Source organism: Vombatus ursinus, unplaced genomic scaffold (genome assembly GCF_900497805.2).
Source record: "Vombatus ursinus unplaced genomic scaffold, bare-nosed wombat genome assembly UNPS02014812.1, whole genome shotgun sequence".
In the NCBI taxonomy this organism is placed as follows: domain Eukaryota; kingdom Metazoa; phylum Chordata; class Mammalia; order Diprotodontia; family Vombatidae; genus Vombatus; species Vombatus ursinus.
In genome coordinates this window covers 72,193,108-72,213,464 of record NW_020954590.1, presented here as the reverse complement: position 1 = coordinate 72,213,464, position 20,357 = coordinate 72,193,108, and the positions used below count along the sequence as shown (strand labels likewise).

The following is a 20,357-nucleotide window of genomic DNA, read 5'->3' as shown; positions in this document are numbered from 1 at the left end:
TTTTCCTAACTCAGGTTTTGATGTTGTTTATCCTTCATTCTTGAAGAGGACAATGACATCAGGGAGGTGATGCCATGACTTGCAAGTGAATTGGATTTAAATGAGAGAGTGTTGTGCCTCATTTTCTCCTCTAGGGCCATCTGGGTCCAGTGGCCTGATACAGATTGGGACTATTGGAGATGGCCCTGGATACAGGGGGGACCTGTCCTTTTTAATCTAAGGTCTTTAACAGATCTCAGTTTGACTGAGGCAGTGCCCATTCAGTAATTAAGGCTAGAGTCATTAGCTTCCACTTGCCCAATTCTAACTTTTAAGGTGTTGTTTTCCTTGATTAGCTTTTGTACTTTCTTTTCCATTTGGCCAATTGTACTCTTTAAAGAGTTATTTTCTTCAGTGGATTTTTGTATTTCTTTTTCCATTTAGCTCAGGTAAGATTGTTGTTGACCTATCCACCAGATTTTCTGGGCCCTTGGTTTTATCTTTTAACACCACTTTGGGTCTCAGTGACCACATATTTAATCCTAGCCTGCTAGTGTGACCTGGATGCCTGACTATTCTAATTAATCTGTCTTGGTTTTATTTCCCCTGCCAAAGCAGTTCAGGAGGAAGGGCTTGGACCTTTCTCTCTTGACATTTTTGGAAAATACTTTACTGACCCTGGGACATGTCAAATAATTCCAATTCAGAATAATCCTTCTTCTTAACCTCATGTATTTCTTAACAAATAAAGAGGAAAAAGGTACTGATATCATGAACAATGAGGAATTATGATACATGTATGTACACATATTTATATACACATATTTTATTAACATGTACTTATATTTTATTTGTATGTGATATGTATAATATTTATGTGCACACATGTGGTATAATCTATATGTGTATAAATATGCATATATTTATCTTAGAGTGCTAACTCAAAGAAGCTCAGAATTTGAAGGGAATTGAGATATATCATGAAAATTGTAAAATTGTTTTATGATATGATTTCTGTTATTTTTGGTACACTAAAGGAAAATCATTCCTTTGTTTGACATGTCTATTATAATAAACAGCTGTTTGCCATTTTCATTCTTTCTTTGAGAGTCAATACATTTGGTGCACGTGTGCAATATTTTCTGTGTATTTAATTTAAATGTCTCCAATAGATTTGACAGGGTAACTAATAATTCTTAGATATTTCTGTTATACTAAAGATAATATACATTAAACAGTCAACATACCAAAAAATTCTGCATCTGCTAATACTGAACCAGCAGAGACTATTATACCCTGAACTTGAAACCTTATTCTGTAGCAAAGTAGCATAGGGTTTTTAATAACTGCGAACAGTTAGAATCAGTTGTGCCCCAGCCAGTGAATTCAATAACCTTGCTGAGAGTGCTCAATCAACTGAAAATAAAGTGGGAGGCTTCTTAAAAGATCATCACCTACTAGCCCAACAGGATTCACTAATGACTTCAAAGTTGTAAACCTCTAACACCTCATTAGTTTTCAATTGTTGCATATTGTTTAGCAAAAGCATTGTCTGTTTCCCATGATGTCCTGTTGGGATGGTCAAAATCTCATTTTTATGGATCACTGCTTACCAGAAAGTATCTTTCACTAAGTAAAAGACAATAAAACTCAGAGTGATGAGCCATAATATTTGGGCAGATATTGAAACAGAAAGTAGGATCCTGAATTTGGCTGTTCCGTAGTCTATGCTAATATTGTGGAGAGGAACAACTGACTCTAAGATTCAACTCAATGTCTAATCATAGGATGATAGATTGAAAATTAGAAGGGACCTTAGAGGTCAACCAAGTTAAACTCCCTTCTTTTACATATGGAGAAACTGAGACACAGAGAGGTTAAGTGAATTGCCCAGAATTACACAGCTATTAAGTATGTGAGGTGGCTTTCAGTCTCAGGTTCTTGACTCCAAGTCCAGCAGTCTTATCATCTATACCATACATAGTAGGCCTTTGATAAATACTTTTTTTTTTTAAGCAATTGGGGTTAAGTGACTTGCCCAGGGTCACACAGCTAGTAAGTGTCAAGTGTTTGGTCTGAGGCCAGATTTGAACTCAGGTACTCCTGACTTCAGGGACAGTGTTCTATCCACTGTGCCACCTAGCTGCCCCTTAAATACTTCTTTTTTAAAAAAGTATTTTTTCTTTCTACATTTTAAATTCCAAACTGTCTCTGTCCCTCCTTCCCCACCCTGCATGACAAGGCCACCATTTGACACAGATATACATACATACACATATATATATGATATGTATATATACCCTCTATTGTAAAATCATACTATGCATATTTTTATTTATCAGTTCTTTTTCTGGAGGTGGCTAACATCTTCCTTCATAGGCCCTTTATAGCTGATTTGAATGTTTATAATACTCAGAATAACTTAGTTGTTCACAGTTATCCTTTGAAAAATATTGCTGTTACTGTATACAATGTTCTCTTGGTTCTGCTCATTTTACTCTTCATTATTTTATGTAGGCCTCTCTATATTTTTCTAAAATCAACCTGCTCATCATTTCTTATAGCACAGTAGTATTCCATCACAGTCACACCACAACTTGTTTAGACATTCTCCAGTTGATGCATATCCCCTCAATTTCCAATTATTTGCCATTACAAAAAAAAGGTATAAATATTTTAGAAAATATAGACATTTTCTTTTTTTTCTTGATCACCTTGGAAACAGACCTTATAGTCGTATTGCTGGGTCAAAGAGCATACACACTTTTATAACTCTTTGGGCATAATTCTACATTGTTCTCCATAATGGTTGAATCAGTTCACAATTCTACCAATGGTGTATCAGTTTTTTCATACCCCCTCCAATATTTGTAATTTCCCCTTCTATCATTTTAGCCAGTGTGATAGGTGTGAAATAATATCACAAAGTTGTTTTCATTTGCATTTCTCTAACAACAATGATTTAGAGCATTTTTTCATATGACTATATGTAGCTTTGATTTGTTCATTGAAAAACTGCCTGTTCATATCCTTTAACCATTCATCAATGGGGGAATGACTCATATAAATTTGACACAGTTCTGTGTATTGAGACCTTTATCTGAGAAACTGTCTATAAAATTTTTTCCCTAATTTTCTGCTTTCCTTCTAATCTTGGTTGCATTGGTTTTATTTATATGAAGCCTTTTTAATTTAATGTAATCAAAATTATCCATTTTACATCTTATGATGCTTTCTATCTCTTGTTATTCATAAATTATTCTCCTATAAGTCTGATAGGTAATATGTTCCATGTTCTCCTATTTTACTTATGACAACTCCCTTTACATCTAGGTCATGTGTCAATTTTGATCTTATCTTGGTAAATGGTGTTAGATTATTGGTTTATACTCAGTTTCTTCCAGACTGCTTTCTGGTTTTTCTAACTTTTTTTTTTTTTTTTACCAAATAGTGAATTCTTATCCCAAAACTTAAATCTTTACATTTATCAAACACAAGGTTACCATGATCATTCATTAATGTGTATTTTATGTCTACTCTGTTCCACTCATCCACCTTTCTATTTCTTAGCCATTACCAGATAGTTTTGACAATTACTGCCATATAATGTAGTTTAAGATTTGGTACTGCTAAGCCTCCTTCCTTTATTTTTAAAAAAGTATTTCCTTTGATATTTTTGACATTTTGTTCTTCTAAATGAATTTTTCTATTTTTTTCTAGCTCAATAACGTGTGTGTGTGTGTGTGTGTGTGTGTGATTTAATTGGGATGGTATTAAATAAGTAGATTAGTTTAGGTAGAATTGTTATTTTTTATTATATTGGCTTTGGTCACCCAAGAACAATGAATATTTCTCCAATTATTTAAATCTGGCTTTATTTGTGTAAAAATTGTTTTATATCTATGTTCATGCAGTTCCTGGGTTCATCTTGACAGGTATACTCCAAGGTATTTTATGCTGTCTACAATTATTTTAAATGGACTGTGTGTTATTATGTCTTCTTGAAGGATTTTGTTGGTGCTATATAGAAATGCTGATGATTTATCCTAATTTATTTAATATCCTGCTTTGTTGTTAAAATTATTAATTTTTTAATTAGTTTTTTAGTTAGATTTCTAGGATTTTCCAAATATGTCATCATTTTGTCTGAAAAAATAAATACTTTTATTACCTCATTGCTCATTCTGATTCCTTTAATTTCTTTTTCTTCTCTTATTGCTAGCATTTCTGATGCAATATTGAACAATACTGGTGATGATAAATACTTCTTAGATACTTAACACATATATTTCTGGGGAATAATTTTATTTTTAAAAGGTATCATCCTTTGGGGAATAATATCTATTTAAAAACATTATTATTGCATTTTGATTAAATATTATTTTCTGTTTTTCAGATTTTTGCACAATAATAAATTGTCTAAAATCCCAGCTGGGAGCTTTTCTAATCTGGATTCACTAAAGAGACTGTAAGTTTTTAAGACATTTCCTCCTAAATTAAAATTGGAATAAAATAGAATAAAAAGAAGAGATTTTCCTTTACGTTTTTGTGCTTTGAAAGGTGATGGCAGCTTTGGAGTATTAGGTAGAAAAATGTTTCAGATTATTCTAGTTGTGTGGAGGAAAAAGATATTTGAGAGTTTGTCACAAATGGAACTATAATCAATCTATTATTTCTCATAAATCTAGCTGGCTTATATGATTGTTATAATATTACTTCTCCAATGATTCCTTATTAAATCTAAAGACTTTTTAATATTTCTTTAAACTTGTCTTAAAAACAAAAATGCCCCAACACTCTAGAGACCCAAAGGAATTGTATGACTAAGTTCAGTTAATTTTCTACTATGGTCCTTATTTCAATCCCCCTTTTCCTCATTATTCCCATGTGTCACTCCATTAAACTTTCCTTTCAGATCCTCTTCCTTGGACATCACTGTTTCTCCACACCTTCTCCATTCTCTCTGTTTACCCTTCTTTTATTTTTTCTATATGTGTCTTTGTGTTTTTCTCTGATGGACACAAATCTAAACTTCAGCAGTTAGATGAATGGCAAAGATATGGATTTTCCACTCCATAGTTGCAGGTAATTGAGAACATTGCAGAAAGCAGACAAAAGAACATCTGTTGGTGGCCTTAGGTTATAAGTGCCAACAGTGTGTCCACTGCTAGAAAAAAGACTTATGGGCAAGAGAGTGTGAAGGCTAAGCAAAAGCCAAAAACACTAAAATACTAATGTTTTAGGTTAGTTGGTGCCAGGAGATAATATTGTGAACGTTTTTCAAATGTTAGAGATTATAAGTGAAAGAAAGGATCTGCTTAATTCTCACTTCTCTTAATGATTCCTCTTCTCAGATAGCATTTCTTTCTTTTTTTCTTTTTTTCTCTTAGCATGTTTGATAATTCTCAAGGCAAATACAACTGAGACAATCTATCATATATATATATATGTATATTATATATATGTTTTTGATACAAGGTACTTTGGAACTATATCCTATGCACAGAGAAATTTAACATGTTTCTCTGCCTTTGATCTATTTGTCTAAATCTATGTTTACCAGTGCTCTTAACACAAGTGAAGATTTTTTTTTGCTTGCTTGCTTCATCAAAACTGTGAAATACAGAATCCAGTGATAAATGTGAATAGGACTTCTTTTTAAATGTCAATAATGTCTATTCAACCAACACTCAAGCACTTTTTTCTTATAGGGACTTCTGATATTTGCATTATTTTCATCCAACCTGTCCAATTTCTTCTTTACTGGATTTGATTCTTCAATTATTACTGGAATAGGTTTTCCCTCTCTTTAGAGTTTCATATTGTCTTTATCTGTCTTGACAATTTCAGGTATTATTCAATTCAGCAAATATTAGCTAATTAGTAAACACTTATTAAGCACCTACTATGTGCCAGTCACTAATTGTAGGTCCTGAGGATATAAAGAAAGGCACCTAGTATGTTAAATGTATCCCACTAACTAGGTGTTGGAAGGGATACAACTATGGTTGAGAGTCCCTGTATACCCTTGAGGCTTATATTTTAGGAGAGAGTTTATTATATAATGACATCTCTTAGCTCTGATGATTTAATCTCTTACATATCTTATTGAAAACATAATTTGTTGTCAATATAACTTCTTTTCTCCAGAGGTTTTTTCCCCCTCACATCTTGCCTTTTCTATGTTTTAAGACTATTTTTTCACTGGTTCAAATGATTAAAACTGTTTTTCATTGTGTGCTACTGGAATGCAAAATACAAATACTAATAAAGCAAGACACTAAGGAGACAAAACTGGGTCACAGAGCAATCTGGCCATGTTTATTGTAAGCAAAGTCTACTATCATTCCAAAGATTTTGAAGTGTTTTATATAGTCTCATTAATGTCAATGAGATAGAAAGTGTCTTCTCTATTTTACAGATAGTTCAAAGCAAGTTCTTTACATTGGTCCTGTTTTGTCAGTGACAGAATGAGTACTAAACTGTACCTAGTTATTTCTGGTTTCAATCTTTTATGCTACTTATAGGCCAGAATATCAAAATTCTGGAAAGTTCTATGATTTTGTCAAGATAGGTAATCTCTAATGTGGAAACTCCCTTGACTGAGGCTAATTGTAGCCTGTCTATGATTTGATAGATAAGTAGTTGCTTAAGTCATAAAGGTTAAGTAATTTCCACAACTTCATAAAAGGCTATAAAAGAGATTTTTCAAGATTGAAGCAAAGTTAGAGAAAAAAAATCAACCAAATGAATCATACCTATAGTTGAATATAATTACATTTTCAAAATTATTTGGAAGCATTTTAGCCATCAAAGCAGTTTGGTTTAATGGGTGAAACATTAGAATGGGTAAGGGGAGTTTGAGTTCTATTTTTATATCACCAGTATGTCTGTATATATTACATTTTATGGGTCACCTGAGATCAGTTTCTCCATCTGTATAATAGGTGATTCTGGATAAGTACTATGTCACACAAGTACTATGAAGATTAATGAAATGACTTTTAGAAAGTGGTTTCAGATCGTTGGGTGAAAGGCACTATGAAAGCATAAATGATTTCTCATTTTATTTTCAGATATAAAAATTATATTCTTTATGATTCATTTTTTCCTTCAAAAGTATCTTTTAAGCAAAAACTTCCACATAGGTGGGAATGAATAATTGCTTATGTATTGTTTTCTTAGACTGGAAGTTATCAGAAGGCAGAGGCTGTGCCTATTCACTTTCTTTTCTATTTTACCTTGCATAATAGCACCTGCAGATTAGAGGTAAGTATATGCAGAGATACTAGTGATTTCAAAATTAGCACTAGAGGAGTAGCTTAGAGTGACAGAAAGAATGCTGAGCTTGGAATCCTGCCTCTTACACTGGTTAACTGCACGGTCATGGGCAAGACACTTAAACTCTCTCTGATCCACAATTGTTTCAGTTGCAAAAAGAGGATGGATGATAATACCTGCTGCTTCTACCTCAATGAGTCATTGTCAGGTTCAAATGAGATAATGCATGTAAAGCACTCGTGCAATAGAAATGTTAGCTATTATGATCAATTTTTGATAAACCTAAGAAATGTTCAGTATAACTTCTCCTTTCTTGTGAATATGAATCTGTTCCTTCTAAGTCATCTAACATTTCGAACACCAAACTTCCGTGTTTCATTATCAGGCAAAGTTTGTAAATAATCTCACTGTACAGCAGAGGCATCAGATGTGTAGTTCACAACAGTCCTGAAATGCTACCTGAACTAGATGAAAATATCATTGGGAAATATTTAACAAAATCCAATAAAACATAGATAAAATTACATTTTAAATTGAGTCAATAATATTCAGATCCATGAAGATCCCCTTCAGAGATCTTTATGCACAATTTCATGGCCCCAGTGTCTATTTGAGTTTGACACACTATTGTATAGCATACATTGCCAAATGGTCTTCAATAGAAGTGCCAACCCTGGATTCCTCTAACCCAGACTTTTTACCATATTTAACTTAAAAAATATTCAACCTTCCTATTATTCTTCAGTTACTCTGGACACTTTAATTGCAGGTCATTGCAATAATAATAATACTAAAAAAAAGACCTGATCTTTTTACTGGATTTTTTAAAATGAAAAACTAGGACTAAAAGAATACATAGAAGAAAAGAAAGTGTCATATGGCCCATGAAGACCCTGTGGGTGAATGATGTTGTAATTAATGAAAGTGAGACATGACAGCCTGTTAGAGCTTGGCATTTCTAATGTATCCCAAGGGATTGCCAATGCCATCACTTCTTACATTTAGCTCCCATTCGTGTAGATAAGAATCTCACACGGGCATTGAAGCGAGAACTGACTCTTTCATATTTAGCAACTGCAAACTCCTTTTGATGAGACTACCAGACATTGAACTGTGAGTGCTAATCAGATGAATTAACTTTTGGACTCGGGAATGCTGAATTTGCTCTATTTTTCAATCAAGCTGCTGACACAACAAAGTGATCAATGACAAGGAATAATCCAGGACAATCAGAACCCAACATTGCACTTCCTGAGCAAGTAATCTGTGCCTTTTATATCTAAAACACAATTCATTTTCCCCTTTAAAATGATTGTTTATTGACATAATTTATATTTACATCTCTTTCATTTCTACATGTATGCTTCCCTCTCACACTTAGCCAACAAGCTGTTCCTTGGTACCAAAAATAAAAAAAAAATAAAATAAAATAAAGGAGGGAAAAAAAACAACATTTGAGCAAAATTGACCAGATATCTACTGAATCTCACTTTATATACAGTGTTCTACACTCATAGTCCCATGCTCCTGCAAAGAAGGAAAGTTGGCAAATTTCTTATCTAATATCTAGGGTCAGGCTTGAACATTATAATTACATAACATCCAGTTTCTTTTTTGATAGTTGTTATTTCTATTTATATTGTACCAGTAGTATGTGTTTTTTTCTGGTTTTATTTACTTTGTATCAGTTCACATAAGCCTTCCTAAGGTTCTCTGATTTTTGCATAGTCATTATTTGGCATTGCACAGTAATATCTGATTAAATTCACATACCACAGTTTGTTTAGCTATTCCCAAAGTAAGGGCATCTACTTAGCTAAAACACCATTCTGGACAGCACATAAAATCTTCCCATTGTGGGCATTTTCCCCTCTGCTACATGTAATTTATGAGTGGAAGTTCCATTAAAAAATGGATGCCAAAATCTAACTTCTGAATGTAGGGGAGAAGATAGTTCTCCCTCTCTAAATTTATTTTACGTGGTAGTAGTGCAGATACATATTATTCCTTAGTGGGATATAATATCAACTATTCAGAATGAGAGAGGCAGGAGACCTGGGTTGTAGTCCCATTTATGCCATTTTCTGTATTACCTCAGAAAACTCACTTTTTCTTTTTTTTCTTTCTTTTTTTCTTTCTTTTTTTTCTTTTTTTTTGACTAGGCAATGGGGTTAAGTGACTTGCCCAGGGTCACACAGCTAGTGAGTATTATGTGTTTGAGGTCGGATTTGAACTCAGGTCCTCTTGACTTCAGGGCCAGTGCTCTATCCACTGGCACCACCTAGCTGCCCCGAAAACTCACTTTTCATTGCATGATTCTTAAAGCTCTAAAATTCTAAGAGTCTTTGAAATGATGGGCCTTCTACTCTCAGTGGCTGTATGAGATTCTACCAATGATAAGCATATTGTGGGAACTACTAATGATGTCCCATGAAATTTAACATACTTCCCTTGGTGACTGTTTTCCATTCTTGGGTCTGGAATGGTTTCATGTTTCCTTAACTTTTTTTTGATGGATTCTCTCAACAACTTGAAATTGAAAAAAAAATACTTTTGGACATCCAGATGGATATTATTCTATTACATATTCAGATTTGTTATCTATATTTTCATTAAGTACTATGAAATTCTTTGCAGACAATATTTTTAGAGACTTTTGATAGGTTCTGGCTTAGTTTCATGTACATTTGAGCCCTCAAAGGCTGTGTTGCTCTTACCAAGTAGGATTTTGAAAAACTCAAATATTTCTGCATATTGTGGTCAGATATTCAAAAAAGTAAAAAAAACCAAACTGTTTCTCATAAACTTGAAGAGTAAATGGTCCAGACATATATATATATAGTCAAGATATATATGTGTGTATGTGCATATATATATTTATATGTCTTTATCTATATACAGATATATTTTTGTTGTTGTTGTTGAGTCATTCAGTCATATCTGTCTCTTCCTGACCCCATGGACCATAGCATTCCAGGCTCTTTTATCCTCCACTACCTTCTGAGTCTGTCCAAGCTCATGTTCGTTGTTTCTATGACACTATATATCTGTCTCATCCTTTGCTGTCCTCTTCTCCTTTTATGTTCAGAGTCCTATCTTCTCATTATGTTGCCAAAGTATTTAAGCTTCAGCTTCAGTATTTGACCTTCCAATGAATAGTCTGAATTAATTTTTTAAATTAACTGGCATTTCTACCAATGCCAGTTGGCTTCACTGTATATTAGAGTCTTTTGTTTTTTTTTAATTAATTTGTTTATTTTTAGTTTCCAACATTCACTTCCACAAGACTTTGAGTTCCAAATTTTCTCCTCATCTCATCCCTCCCCCCCACCCCAAGATGGCATGCGTTCTGAATATCCCTTCTCCTAATCTGCCCTCTCTTCTATCTCTCCCCCCTTCTCTTATACCCTTCCCCTTCAATTTTTCTGTAGGGCAGGATAGATTTCTATACCCCATTGCCTGTACATCTTATTTCCCAGTTGCATGTGAAAACAATTTTTTTAACATTTGTTTTTAAAACTTTGGGTTCCAAATTTTCTCCCTTCCTCACTTCCCACCCACCCACATTAGAGTCTTATAGAGATGTCTAGAACACTAGGAGCTTAAGTGATTTGCCTAGGGTTACACAACCAGTATGATTTGGAAATGGGACTTAAACCCAGGTCTTTGTGGCTCTCTAGCCACTGTTTGTCAACAAGCATTTATTAAGCACCTACTATGTGCTAGCCATTTTGCTAAGCACTGGAGATACATAGGGAGGCAAAAAAGCCTCCAGCCCCTGCTTCTAAGGAGTTCATGGACCAATGCGGAAGACAATATAACATAACTACTTACAAACAAGACATATACATAACAAACCAGAAGTTATCTCAAAGAGATGACACTACACAGTCCTACCTCTCTATAGTATATAAATATTTAAGTGCTGCCTAGAAACTTATTTTCTTTTTAGAGGACTGGGTTCCCAAACTCTTTAGAAACTCAACATTGTACAAAAAGGTGGGGAACATCACCCTCTCCTCCTCACCTCCCACCTCCTAGGAGACTATGCATGTGGCTTGATCATCTCTGGAATTATGATTGCAATAACCATGTACCTTAGCCACTCCCTCTACATGATGGTTCAGGAATTCTTGCTACTCCACCATTTTCCCTATCAATTCTTGGGTCAAGAGGTTGCCATGGCTCTGAGGAAGGCTCTGCTAATCTATAAGCATCATCCCCCTTCATTCTTTCAGACTGAGCACTATTCTTTGATCTCATCTTTTTCTGGATCTTTCCAGAAAACAAGGGAAAAGGTTCTTTTTTAATAAAGATTCTTTTTTGGATCTGCTAAATAGAAGTGATTCCCATAATAATCCAAGTCAAGCAAATCATTAACAATCATTGAGTTCTTGAGAATTAATCACTCAACCCCACTGAGGTTTTAATGAACAGTTCCTAGTGGATATCATCTAATCATTTTAATGAGGCTATCAATGGACATGCTTACACCCTCCATAAGATAATAAGGTCATAGAATTAGAACTAAAGATACAAAGTCCCAAACAAAAGCCAACACCTCCCGCTCCATATAACTCCTTTGATTAACACCTAACATAAGTTCACAAATGCTAAGATTACATCTGATATACAGAGAAGCATTGTGGCAGAGTGAAAGAAGTGCTGTATTTAATGAAAGACCTGGATTTGAGTTCTAATGGTGGTATTTAGTAGTTATGTGACTATAGGTAATTCTTTTAACTTCTCAGAGTCTGTCTATGAAATGGAATTTCTTTTTTTTTTTCTGGGAGGAGGGTTGGACCTATGATTTGGTCAGTGAGGAAACTCTCTATAAATACATATACCAGTTGTTCTGCAATTTAGTTTTAAAGGAATTTCTGGGGAGGGGCTGGTATTGAAAGGCAAGAGACTTGATCAGGGTCACACAATCAGTGTGTGACCCACTGTTTAGAATTTGAATTTAGATCTTTCTGATTTGCAGGCTTATTCCCAATCTACTACATCAATCTTGCTATAATTTATTTAAAATAAGTTTTGATTGATATTTTCTGTTTCTTACATTATCATAGTATCCCATGTATCCCTCCCACATGTTCCCTAAGCACTATCGTACATGACAGTATTTTTTTAGAGAGGGAAAAAAAATCATCACAAGTGATCAGCACGTTGAAAAAATCTGAAAACAAGTACAATGTATAACATTTATGCACTTCTTACTTCCACATGGGTAGTTTGGGGGTATCTTTTCATATCTCTTCATTCAAATTTCATTTGATCTTTATAATATTTTTACATTTACTTTTGATTTTTTGATTTTACATTGTTATAGTTACTGTGTATGTTATTTTCTTGGCTTGGCTTAACTTCACTCTGCATCAGTACATACGGATCTTTCCACTCTTCTCTGTATTCACCACATACATAATTCCTTACAGCGTAGCAGTATTCCATTACATTCATGTACCAAATTTGGTTAGCCATTCTCCAATTGATGGAAATTTACTTGTTTCTAACTCTTAGCAATCACAAAAAATGCTGCTATAAATATTTTGGAATATATATGGACTTTTTTCTTACAGATGACTTATTAGGGGTATAAGCCTAGTAATGAAGTCTCTGATTCAAAGGATATGTATGACATTTTAGTTATTTTAGCTTTCCAGAATGGTTATATTACTTCATAGCTCCACCAACAATGTATTCATGTGCCACTCTTCCCACAACCCCTTCACCACTGACTGTTGCAACTTTTTGTCATTTTTGCCAATTGGCATGCTGTGAGGTGAAACCTCAGAGTTGTTTTGATGGGCATGCCTCTTATTATTAATGATTTGGAGCAATTTCATGTGATTATGAATAATTTGCTTTTCTTTTGAGAAATGTTTGTTCTTATACTTTGACCATTTATTTATTTGGGTATTAGTTTTACATACATGTATTAATTGTTTTTATATCTTAAATACCAAGTCCTTATCAAAGAAATTTGCTAAAAATATTTTTCCCATTTGACCACTTCCCTTCTTATCTTAGATAAATTAGTATCAATATAGAAGCTTTTCAATTTCAACTAGTCAAAGTCATCTGTTTTATCTTTTGCATCAGTCTCTTTTTTGGTTAAAATACATCTCTTGCACATAGCTGTGAGAGGTATATGATTTTTTTTCTCTGCTAAGGTTTTGTAGTATGATCTTTAATATTAAGGTTACATATAGGCTTAAAATGTATTGTGATAAATAATGGTAGATGTTGGTCTGAACCTAGTTTCTAGCCTGACTGTTTTTCAGTTTTCCTAGCAGATTTTTTTTTTCTTTTTTAAAAAAATCAAATAGGGAGTTTCCCCTAAGTAACATGTTTTACACTTTATCAAGCACTGGGTTATTGAGTTCTATTGTTTTTGAATCTCCATTGTCTAATCTGTTCCATTACTCTCTCTATTATTTAACAAATGCCAGATGGTTTTGATAACTGCTATTCTGTAATATTGTTTGAGGTCTAGAAATGTTATTACCCCTTCATCCTTACTTCTTTTTATCATTTCCCTTGATATTCTAGACATTTTGTTTTTTCAAATGAATTTTGTTTTTAATTTATCAAGCTTTGCAAAGTAGTCCCTTGGTAATTTGATTGGTATAGCATTAAAAGTGTAAATTAATTTTGGTAGTATTACCATTTTCATTATATTGTCCTGGTCTAGCAATGAGCTCTGACTATTATTTTAGCTATTTAGGTTGTTCTTTATTTCTTTAAGGATTACTTTGTAATTGAATTTACACAAATCTTTTCTGTACATTGGAAAGTTGATCTCTAGATAATTTATGCATTTTGTAGTTATGTGGAATGGAATTTTCTTTCTATTACTGCTTCTCATGTTTTTTATTATCATATAGAAATGCTATTGATTTTTGAGGCTTTATTTTATAGTCTGCAACTTTGCAGAAGCTATTAATTGTCTCAGTATCTTTGCTGATTTTCCCCAGGGTTTTCCAAATAAACCATCATATCATCACCAACAGGAATAGTTCTAGCTCCTCTTTGCCTGTCATTAGTCCTTTCATTGCTTTCTTTTGTCTTGTTGCTATTGATAGTATTTTCAGAACTATATCAAATAATAGTAAAGAAAAGGGGCAAATTTATTTCACTCCCAGGCTTTCTATACTTTAATCATGGAATTTTTGTGAAGGGCTTTGTAAATAATGAAAAATGATAATAAAAATAATTATAACAAACATATATGTATATATATGTATGTATTTATATGTTGCTGTTCAGTCATGTTTCAGTCATGTCTGATTCTTTGTGACTCCATTTGAGGTTTTCTTGGCAAAGATATTGGAGTGGCTTGCCATGTCCTTCTCCAATGTATTTATATAAATGCATATAAAACATATGTGTGAATATATATGTAATATGTGTATTACATATATTTACATATGTGTATATATGTATATATATATATACATATGGTGTTTTAATGTTTGATAAGTATTTTATATGATCCCCTTTATATGGTCATCTTATGTGATCTTCAAAGCATCCTTGGGAAGTAGGTGCTATTATCACGACATAACCATTTTATAGATTACAATACTCGGGCAGGTGGGTAGAGGTTAAATAACTTGCATAGAGTCACACAGCTGGTTAACTTCTGAAGCAGCATTTGAACTGAGGCTTCGTGACTCCATTGCAGACACCAGACCACCCAGCTGCCTATCAAGTGTTATTTAAATGCATGTCTTTGTCAATGGAGTAAAATGAGGCACATGGAAGCTCAATGATATTCAATAAGATTTATTAACTCAAAACAATTTCACAGATCTGGTTTTAATTGTCCCCATGTGTAGGCGCCTGGATTCTAATGCTTTGGTATGTGACTGTGATCTAACATGGCTGGGACAGCTTTTAAAAAGCTATGCTCAGAATGGCCACACTCAGGCAGCTGCAACCTGTGAATATCCCAGAAGCCTTCAAGGGAGATCAGTTGGCTCCTTAACAGCTGATGAATTCAACTGTGGTGAGTCCTTTTCATAATATCTTAGAGCTTTCATGTATCCTCTTTCTTTAATGTCCCTGTTAATGGATATATACTTGGATAATTGCTCACGGAAATATGTGGTTGAAATACTATTAGGCTGTTCTTTAAAAAGAACAACTATAATTCTTTGCATCATATGCTGTCTTTACTTTAAAGGAAATCTTTAAGATCATGGAATTTTTGAGCAGAAAAAGCTTTAGGGACATCTCTTCCAACACCCTCATTTTGCAGATAAGGAAACATCCCAAAAAGTTAATATGATTTAGCCAAGGCAGGAGTGGTGAGTTCAGACCCGAAGTCTTCCAACTCCCAGTCCAGTATTCTATCTACTGTACCACACTGTCAATTAGGATAAGCAATTGTGTTAATAGTAATTTTAAGCTATAAAGTATAAAATTTTATTTGAGGCAAATTGTGATTTTATATCTGTGTAGTAGTAGTTATTGAGTTTATGTTTTAAGTCTTGACTACACTAGGAAAATAAATGAATCCCAAACATTTTATAGCATTATACTCTATTGTCTATTACCATTGCACTATCTTTAAAGTCTGGAATGTTCATAGTCAATGTGAAAAATGAAATTATTTAAATAATTATATAGTGTAAAGTATCAAGGTAGTGATGGAAACCCTTAAAAGTTCAGGATATTGACCTTGTGAACTGACAGTTTTGAACATATTTATCAAGAAAAATTTAAGATTTTCCCATGAGTCAAGAGAGAGTTTTTTTTTTTTGTAAGAAGCAATTTATGAATGAAGAAGGTCTATGTCCACATGGTTGATCATTTTCCTTGTCAGATATGATTTGCATAATGTCATTATCTTCCTTCAAAACTTACAATGACTATTACCTATTGGATCACATCTAAACTTCTCCATATAGCATTCAATGCATTCCATTGTCTGCTGTACACCCTACCTATCCAACCTTATCTAATAATACTTCCTTCCATATCTCCTTTACTCTTGCTAGCAGGCTGTCCTTATACTCTCTAATTTGTGTTTTCCTGTTTCTGTGCCTTAGCAATACTGTTTTCCTTCCCTGAAATACTTTCTTACCTCTTTTCTACCAATTTATATTTATCACTTCCTTTAAGAAACCTTCTTTGACTAATTTTAGCATAACTTGATCACCTTACTCCAATTTCCTCAGCTCTTCTATGTAGTTTGTACTATATTATTGTAATCTTATTTATATTCTCCAGATGGCTTTTCTATATTTGTTTTATTACCCCATCTAGATTGTAAGCTCTCCATGGACAAGAATTGTATTTTCTATTTCTTTGTATCATATATCTAGTACAGAGCTATGTGTGCAGTAGGCACTTAATAATGAGTAAGTAAACACTTATTAAACACCTACTGTTCTGGGCACTGTGCTAAGCTCAGGGGTTATAAGAAAGTCAAAAGACAGCCCCCATTCTCAAGGAACACACAGTCTGATGATGGTGACAACATACAAACAACTATGTTCAGACAAGCTATACACAGGATAAATTGCAAGTATTAACAGAGGGAAATGATTAACAGAGAATGAATGAATTTTCTGATCATTTTCTTTTGGGGCCATAATAATGATTGATCATTCAACATGGTACATTTAGTTTTGGGGATGATAATAATGACTAATCACAGGTCAATCAAAGAACCCAGACACATAATAGAAAGTCAAGTTACATGTACTCTGGAGATGTCTTTCACTAAATTCCTACACTAGTGGCTACTACTGGTGTAGAAGATGACCCTAGGATCTTAATGGCCAAATAAGATGGGGGTGAACAGATTTTTGCTTCAAAGTGAAAAGGCTTGACTTTTGGTCCCAGGCATGGCCTACATATATGGTGTCTGAAGACCAAGCAAGCTAAGGTTAGAGAGGCCAGTTTGTCCATAAATGATGCATATTTTTGGTCATAGCAACTCTCTCTCTTTTTTTTTTTTTAGTGAGGCAGTTGGGGTTAAGTGACTTGCCCAAGGTCACACAGCTAGTACGTATCAAGTGTTTGGTCTGACGCCGGATTTGAACTCAGGTCCTCCTGACTTCAGGGCCGGTGCTCTATCCACTGCACCACCTAGCTGACCCCCAGTCATAGCAACTCTTGAGGACCATCTGCTAAATCATAGAGGGATTATGATCTACATTGATGGAGGGAGTAGCCATCCCAGAGAAATCATAGCTCCTCAAAGTATTGACACATACAGATGTTGATACTCATGACCAAATAGTAACTTGAATAAAAACATTTAGCAAATTTATTAATTGTACTTATTTCTAAAGCTAGTTTTTCATGTAGCAGATTACTTTAAAAACTAATCTTGCATAAAGAAATTTCTCTTGACTAGTGAATAAGAATGCAGTTGCTTTTCAGTGGTTACTTTTTAAAATTTTACAAATTCTGTATTTGTACTAACAAGACAAGTAAACCATAATATTCCTATTTTGACAACTTGAATCAAGCCACTATAGGCACAACAGATTAATCTTATGATAGAAATTTAAGGAGGATGGAGATTCATTTCCTGTTATGGACATTTGCTCATTTTTTCCCTTTAACCCTAAACATAATCAAAACCTAAACATGAAAACAGATAAAAAGGAATGCAAAATGAAAGAATATTTGTTCTCTAAAAATCATTTTGAACTTCGTGAGAATGTACTGTGTATTTCTCTCAAATGTGGTGAGCTGGAAGAAGTGGTGGCTTTTCAGGCAGAGCTCTTGGATTCACATGCTGGCTTAGCCTCTTTCTGTCTGTGTGACCTTGGGCAAGTGATTTAACTTTTCTGTGCCTCAATTTCTTCATCTGCAAAATGAGGTGATTGGATGAAATGATGTATAAAGTTCCTTCCAGGTCCAAATCTATTATCTTATAAGATAATCCATGGTTTCTATATACTGATAACATGAGAGATGACATGAATTCATATTGATTCAATTAAAATGCTGTGATGATGGTAAATAACAGTAATGGCTTATATTTAGATTTTCTGAGCTACTAAGTGCTTTCACATACATTTCATATGATACTCTATAAAATATATATTGTTCTTGTTCAGTTGTTTTCAGTTGTGACTGACTTTGTGACCCCATTTGGGGTTTTCTTGGCAAAGATACTGGACCTTCTCCAGCTTATTTTACAGATGAGTAAACTAAGGCAAACAGGGTTAAGTGACTTGCACAGGGCCTCACGGGTAATAAGTAAGTATCTGAGGCCAGATTTGAACTCAGGAAGATGAGTCTTACTGACTCCAGGCCTGGAACTCTGTCTACCGCCCCACCTAGTTGCCCAGATAAAATATGTAGTGCCAATGTTATAATCCTCATATATAAGGTTAGTCCTTTGGTACAGTAGAAGAACGCAAGCTAATCCTGTTTCTTTTGCTTACTGCCTTTGTCACCTTAGGCAAGTCACTTTATTTCCCCAGGCTTCACTTTTCCCAGTTCCAAAATGAAGGGTTGGGAGAGATGGTCCATGGAGTGCTAGATTTATAATCCTACGCTGTGCCCAGACTCGTCATTTCTATCTTCATGGCATTTTTTCTCATATGCCCCCTTCTCTCCACCAACACTGACTCCACTCTGGTGCAGGAGCTGACCACTTACTGCCTTCTGGTTGTTCCCTCTGCCACAAGTCTCTCTCCATTTCCACCCATCCACCTCTCAGCTGTCAGATTGATCTTTTTAAAGCAAATGTCTGACCAAGTCACCCTACTACCCTCATTCAATAAACTCCAATGACTCCCTAGTGCCTTTAGGATCAAAATTAAATCCTCTCTTTGGCCTTTAACGGCCCTCATAGACTGGGCTATACCTACTTTCCTATGCTTTTACACTTTACACTCCCAGCCACCCCCATGTTTGCTTTGATCCAGTGACAATGACCTTTTTGCTGTCCCTTTCACATCTCTATCTCCCACCTTTTATTATTTTCACTGTCTGTCCCCATGCTTGGGACTCTTTCTGTCCTCATTCATCCCTCCTGGCTTCTCTGGCTTCCTTCAAATCTTAGATAATGTCTTACCTTCTACAAGAAGTGTTTCTCGGGTCCTTCTTCTCAGTGCCCTTCCTCTAAAATTATCTCCAATTTGCCCTTTATATACCTTGTTGTATATTGTTATTTGTTGCATGTTGTTTCCTGTTAGACTGTGAAGTCTTTGAGAGTGGGGATTTTAAAAATTTTTTTGCCTTTCTTTTTATCTATGGTGCTTAGCATGGTGCCTGACAAATAGTAGGAGTTATTAAAATCTAGTTCACCGACTGCTTCTCTCCCTTTTTTCCCTAAACAAAGTAATCAATTCAAATGATTGTGAAAGATTTGTTACAGATCATCCTCTTGACTTCTTGCCAGATGTCTCCATGTGACATGGGACAATCTTCATGACAGGAAGCCCTAGCAGTAACTTGAATTTTGATACACTGTAAAGTATAGAGAGAAAATATGGGATTTGTTGTAAAAAGTGAAACACTTTTTTTATCTGGACAATGGCTCCTTCCAAATTTAATTGAGTAGGATATGAGCCTTTTCAGAAGAATCTTAAACATGCTTTATTACAATTAAATTTAAAATGCTTTCATGCTTCTAGCACTCAAACTTTAGTCTATGGAAAGGGAACATTAGCTTGCATTGGTAAGCATTTTTGTTCATCAAGGTTTAAAGATTGGCCTATGAAATCCCAAGTAAAATGCATAAACTGCATGGTTAGAAAGCTAATTGTCCAAGAATAGTGTATGTAAAACTGCAAGTTTAATTTAGCTACTTGGTTTGAAAAATTGACCCATAAAATCCAAATCTTCCCATAAATACAGTTGCTTTGAACTTTTAGAAATTAGAGCACTCAGAAAGCTTGACTTAAAACGCTGCACTGCAGATTTTTCCATGGGGTGAATTGAAAGCAAAAATGTTTCTAATTACCAAACAGAAAATACAACTGAGATGTCTAAAGGCCTTTAAGTATGCAAAAATCGTGATGAAAGGATTGGGTGATATTTCATGAATTTCTTGTTAGTTGATGAAACCTTATGTAAACTTTTGCTTTCACATAGGCTTAACTTGCCAAAAGAACTCT

At 34.3% G+C, this 20,357-nt stretch overlaps 1 protein-coding gene across 1 annotated transcript in view; it reads left to right on the top strand.

The window, feature by feature from the left end:
* The window catches only part of LOC114054133 (peroxidasin-like protein), a 475,034-nt gene that overhangs the window by 306,095 nt on the left and 148,582 nt on the right, over window positions 1-20,357 (top strand). Inside the window, exons 6-7 of the mRNA XM_027877274.1 lie at window positions 4,376-4,447; window positions 15,105-15,274. Coding sequence (XP_027733075.1) covers window positions 4,376-4,447; window positions 15,105-15,274 — 242 coding nt within the window. The remainder of the gene's footprint in view (window positions 1-4,375; window positions 4,448-15,104; window positions 15,275-20,357) is intronic.